At 39.5% G+C, this 5,856-nt stretch overlaps 1 protein-coding gene across 1 annotated transcript; it reads right to left on the reverse strand.

Moving 5' to 3' along the window:
- Positions 1–938: 938 nt before the first annotated feature.
- LOC116024182 lies at positions 939–4,017 on the reverse strand. The gene is made up of 3 exons (XM_031265083.1): positions 3,094–4,017; positions 1,731–2,273; positions 939–1,043 (listed from the first exon to the last, which is right to left on the reverse strand). Exons 1-3 carry the CDS (start codon positions 4,015–4,017, stop codon positions 939–941), a joined length of 1,572 nt encoding a protein of 523 aa, XP_031120943.1.
- Between the last annotated feature and the right edge of the window lie 1,839 nt (positions 4,018–5,856).

A 5,856-nucleotide genomic window follows, 5' to 3' on the forward strand; every position in this document is an offset into this window, starting at 1 on the left:
TATTTAGCGAGGATTTTCAAGTCTTTGCTGAATTCATTTAGGCCCTGTTTGATAAATAATCAGCTTATCAGCCAATTTTAGCTTATTTGATTACTATTAGTTGTTTGGTTAATAAGCTTTATGTAACTTTAAAATACTAAAATTTAAAAAGCTACTCAAAGCAGTCTTTTCAATTAGCTTTTTGAGAAAAAAAATTATACCAAACAACTATCAGCTAACCGCTAATCTATCAAACAACTTTTTACAATCAGCTAATTTTATTAACAAATCATACCTTTTAACCCAAACAGCCAACCAATCAGCCAACAGACATTTACCAAACAGGGCCTTAATATAGCTTCTGATTCATTTAATTTGCTTCTGTTTTGCTTATTCTATTTGAATATTTAACTATAGGTGAACTAGCTGTTGTAGCATCTCCTGGCCTGCTCTAATTTTACGCTAGCTTGTATCCTCTATATGAGGCCATTAGTGAGTTAATATAGGGAATAAATTACCTCCAGGAGTATATTTATCATTTGCTTTCAGTAATTTAACATTAGAAAAAACATTTTGTAAAACATAATCCATATCAGATGACTGAAAATTCGTCATTAATTTAACATGAAAAATAAAATTTGTAAAACATAATTCATATCCGATGACTGAAAATTCGTCACATGTTCCATTTCGTTACTAGCTTAGGGAGTACAACATAACTTTGTCCGAATGCATGCAGGTTTCTTCAATTCATATCATTCCTATCTCATTTAAGCACCAAAACGACATTATATATACTCTCCTGTCTCAGCTTAGCTTGCACCTATATATGTATCCATGCATGCATATATGGTTTCCTTTAATTTGCCCCATATATAATCCAAAGCTGAGAGATGAGATGAACGCTTAACGTTGCCGCAGAGATTTGAGGTTCCTGGCCTTTCGATCTGCACCATTATCTAAAACTCACTCACTTCACCTTCTCTGCAACTCCCCACCCACAAGTACAGATTTCTGGCGTTCTGTCTCGATGGCAACACTCTACAACAGTCTCTCCTCGGTGACTGCAACAATCAAAATATAATAATGTACTTAGCTAATAGAATGGAAATCATACATGTTTTTTTTTGTGACGAGAAAAACCCATAGTCACCACCTAAGAGTATGTACGGGCTAAACCCATTTTGGAACGTGAGTTGACAAATAATGGCAATGATGTAAACTTGTCTAGATTGTCTATAACTGACTAACTCAAACAAAGAAGGTCAATAGATTGCTCCACTGGGGTTTAAGAATTTTTGGTTATCAAGTCAATCCAATTTGATTTGGGTTGTCTCCATCATATATGTTCTTTTGCCCACAAAAGTTAAAATTCTCTCATCCTCAAGACCCAGGACAAAATTTTCAATGGATTATGCATGGTCTACACAGCTTTAAAAAGATACATTTTTAATATACTAAATGTACATCATTTATGTACTGAATGTTCATTATTTTATACAAAATAATGTATCTTCAGTACACAAATAATATACTTTAGTATATTAAAATGTACCTTTTATCCACGATCTATACTGTGTGGATCATGATCTATTGAATAATGATTACCCCACACCCCTGCCCTACTAGATAGCGGAGGGGTGACTCAAAGTGCTTGCCCATAAAGAGTCCATTACATTAGGTGTAACTCTTACACAGGGCTTTATCTTGTCCAAAATTTAAGCAGAGGGCCGGAAGTTGAATTGACTTACCCTTTCCCAGCGGCCAGTGTCAGGCTCTTTCAAGACGACAATGGAGTCGATATTTTCCGGCGAGTCGGCCCTCCAGCGGCAATAAGGGTAAGGCTCCCGATGACGATAGTAAATCCCGATGATCTGATTCCTACTCCGGTCAAGTCTCACCTTGTTAACGTAGTAAATAAAGGGCTTCTGGCAAGGGTGCCTAGTGACAGGCCTGGTGTTAAACGCATACGCCATATAATCAGCCCTTTTGTACCAATTCAAGAAGGTCCTGGTAGGCATTTCCAGCTCCCGGGGAGATATCATGCCCCTTATGACCTGAATGACGTAGCCCCAGGAGACGGATATGGACCAGTACCTCTGCTTGTCGTAGCAGATGGACTGCTGCATTACGCTGCCGGAGTCGAGTTTGACGGACTCGAATAGCTGCCGGAGGCTTTCCACTCGGGTCATGTCCGGGAAGATGGGGGCCACCACGTCCAGGTGGTGGACCGACACTAATGGTGCCACCGGGTGGGATCCCAGTAGCCCCAGTAAGTTGCCGTACACATCAAACTGCAACATGCAATTTCTCAATCATGTTATTCTGTAAATAATAATCTATATAAGCTCTATGCATGCATAGAAGAGATCAGATCAGAGTATGTAATAGCAGATTCAGTCCACATATTATTCTGAAATTATTGGATTATATGTCACCATTTTCTGATACTCTCTGTGAATCTTAATTAGTTCATCATGAGTACTAATGGCAAGAATTAGAAGAGTCACCTTTAGTTTATAATTTTTTTTTGAGAGCATATACCAATTTTGGTTCCACGAGTATTAACAAAATGACATTTTTGGTCCACATGTTTAAGTTTTACCAATTTTCATCTACGACTATTGTTTTAGTGTCAAAATTCTTCACATTCGTAACCCCTCTGTTTAAAACAAGCCAAAATCTAAAAATTTTAAGGGTATTTTTGTCATTTTCAAATTAAGATCCTAATTTGATCATCAATAAATGGATTTAGATTTCAGCATGTCTTAAATGGAAGAGTTACCCGCATGATAAATTTTGACACTAAAACAAAAATTGTCATTTTGCTAATACTGATGGGACCAAAATTAGTATTTGCTCTCTTTTTTTTGGATGATGAAGGAAATCGGACCCACTATTTGAGGATAAACCAAGTTTATGACCATACCCAGTAAAATAATGATGAAGGAAAACAAACCCACTATTTGAGGATAAATCATGTTTTATGACCATAGTCATAAAATCAAACATGGAAGTTTATAGTTATCCAATTAGCAGGTGCAATTGTTTTATAGTTTAGTTAGAGGCTAAAATTGCAATTCTCCCTAATCTCAATATAATGGAATTGATTACCTGATGAAATCCGGGTTCTCGGGTAATAGGCACGCCGAGCTCAGCCATGCAAGCCTGAATTCTGTCATCACTGCCATACAAACCCGGGTATCGCGAGATGCAGCGATCCTGCATTTTCTCAATCTCTACAGCTAAGGGGTAGCTAATGGCGAAGCCGCCGCCGCCGTAGGCCATGCTGTACGAGAAAAAGATGTTCTGGATGTGACTCTCCGAGGAGCTGCCAATGTAGTAATACTGGGTGTGATCGTACTTATTCAACACTCTCACAACATTATCCACGAAAAACACGGTGTCGTCATCTCCCATCACGAACCACCTCACGTCTTCCAATCCCAACCTCAGCGTCTCCGAAACCACCCGCGAAATCCGGAGAGCCGACCTGTCGCCCTGCCGGTTCGTGTAGTTGAACCGGGAGGTGTCGCCCGAGACTTTGATCTGCGGAAGCTCGTCGCTGTTCTGAACGTCGATGGCCTTGTCTAGCCACACCGCGCCGCGGGTCTCCTGCGGCCGCCACCACACTTTTATGTACTCTTTCCGTTTTTCCCATAGGTTGGCGGACGCGGCGATCCCGAAGACGACGTGCTTCACCTCCGTGTCGTCGCGAAACGACGGCTTCTTCTTCGGCGGCGGCGGCTCCTCCTCCTCTTCCTCCTCGGACGACGGAGGAGAAGGCGGCGGCGGATTGGCGGCGGCGTTAGTAGTAGAAAGGCGGTTTTCCTTGACGAGATTATGATTATTATTATTATTATTATTGTTATCGACATAGCTACACTTAGTAGGCGGGGAGTCTTTGATGAGGATGATTTTGGCGGAGTAAACGACGTAGATGATGAGAAGGGCGACGAAGAGCCACGTGAGGGATTTGCGGAGGCGGCCGGAAGTAGGGGAGGGGCGCTGGTAAGAAGCGGAGGAGGAGGAGGACATTTTCAAGAATGGTGTTGAAGCTATGGTGGCGATGGAGGAGGAGGAGGGAGGCCGAGCTGCAGGTCTGTATCGGAGTGGAAAAGTGCGGGCGCGCGTTGTGATTGAGGTGAGTGATGGAGAGACAGCGTAGAGTGAGAGATGTTCGGATCTTAGAGTTTTTTTGGTTGTGGCCATTAACTGTCTGTTGTATGTTGCATTCAACTGTCATACCTGTTACCATATTTCATATGGGGCTGATTCCATGTTTGTCGAGAAACCTGATCGAATGGACTAAAATATCAAAAGTGGATAAAAATAAAGAAAGTAATAATATCTTTACCCGTTTCCTAGGAGAATAAATTAAAAAAAAAAAAAAAAAAAACTTTACCGATATACACCTATACAGTACAAAGCTGCATTATTTACTTTGCCGATATACACATATACCGTACAAAGCTTCATTACATATATAGTCAAAGCTGAATACATGCCTGGCTTTGTACACATGCAACTGCAAATTCCTTCCCTTCTCGTACAGCTTATATACATACATCTCTCCTCCTTCACCATTTTTACTTCTTCAACTCCTTTCCTTTAATTTTGTTTCCTCAAACTTGCGCATATCCTCTTCCTTAATTTTCACACAACTCCTCAAGTCCTCAAGAAGCAAATTAAATAACTCACATAATATCATCTTTCAGGGAGTGACAAACTTTCGGGTGACCAAATGTTTGACTTGGTTAAATGTTTGGTTAATAAGCTTTTTGTAACTCTAAAATACTAAAATTCAAAAGGCTACTCAAAGCAACCTTTTCAATTAGCTTTTTAAGAAAAAAATTATACCAAACAGCTATTAGCTAACAGCTAATTTATCAAAACAACTTTCTACAATCAGCTAATGTTATCAACTAATCATACATTCTGACTCAAGCAGCTAACCCAATCAGCTAACAGTCATTTACCAAGCAGGGCGTAAATGTATTTGGAATAGTTAATTGCATGCTAATGTTTTGAATGCTTTACACTCTTCGATTGACAAGGTAGAGAGTAGTTGCATCAGAACGGCAGGAAGAGCTCGATTCGGTTGCTCTAGCTTTCATCTCCATAACCTTTCAAGAAACTCACTGATCGAAATTTTAAAAGTGGAAATGATGATCAAATGAATTGAAGAAATTTAAAATAGAAGTAGTAGGTGAAGGAAAGAAATTAAGCCAACATTTATACGGAGAGTGTTAGAATAATTATATCACATGTAACCATAATATGTGATAACAGGATCGTACTAACCTCCAGCCAGCCATAGCTCTTAATCAACAAAGGTTGAATGATCCGGACTGCAGCAGAGTTTCGTGTAAGCGTTGTTGTCTCTCACTGGGCTCAGCTCTCTCTAGATGGTGTACGAGGAATGCAGTGTGAGCTGTGAGAGGACTTGTGACCCTATATATAACCACTGACCATCATTGTGGTTGTATTCCAATAGGTCTCCTAAACCCTAACCAGACTCCTAATCATAATGGGAGTCCAGCTATTAGGTTATTAGTGTTGCACCACATATCAATTACTTAATATTATTATAACTAATCCTAATGTTATAATAATTATGATAATAGTAACAGGAAAACGTTAAATTCTCCCACTTGGTGGAAACACTCCTGCCCCAGAACAGAAAAACACCGACCATAGTGATATGTCCTCATTAATACAAGTACTATCCATTATGATCAAATGCAAACTGCCCTTAAGCACTTAATTAGGAAACAAAACTTAATGAAACAAACCCTATGTTTATTTCAAGTCCAACTTTAGTTAATGAAACAAACCCTATGTTTATTTCAAGTCCAACTTTAGTACATTTAACAA

The sequence above is a fragment of the Ipomoea triloba genome, chromosome 7, assembly GCF_003576645.1.
Source record: "Ipomoea triloba cultivar NCNSP0323 chromosome 7, ASM357664v1".
Lineage (NCBI taxonomy): Eukaryota > Viridiplantae > Streptophyta > Magnoliopsida > Solanales > Convolvulaceae > Ipomoea > Ipomoea triloba.

What these genes read in the sequence shown, in the direction of transcription:
- LOC116024182 (XM_031265083.1), bottom strand. Translation starts at nt 4,017, where the DNA reads ATGTCCTCCTCCTCCTCCGCTTCTTACCAGCGCCCCTCCCCTACTTCC. An exon ending in GAGAACCCGGATTTCATCAG is followed by an intron (nt 2,274 to 3,093) that starts GTAATCAATTCC and finishes TGCATGTTGCAG; the next exon opens with TTTGATGTGTACGGCAACTT. An exon ending in ACACTGGCCGCTGGGAAAGG is followed by an intron (nt 1,044 to 1,730) that starts GTAAGTCAATTC and finishes TGATTGTTGCAG; the next exon opens with TCACCGAGGAGAGACTGTTG.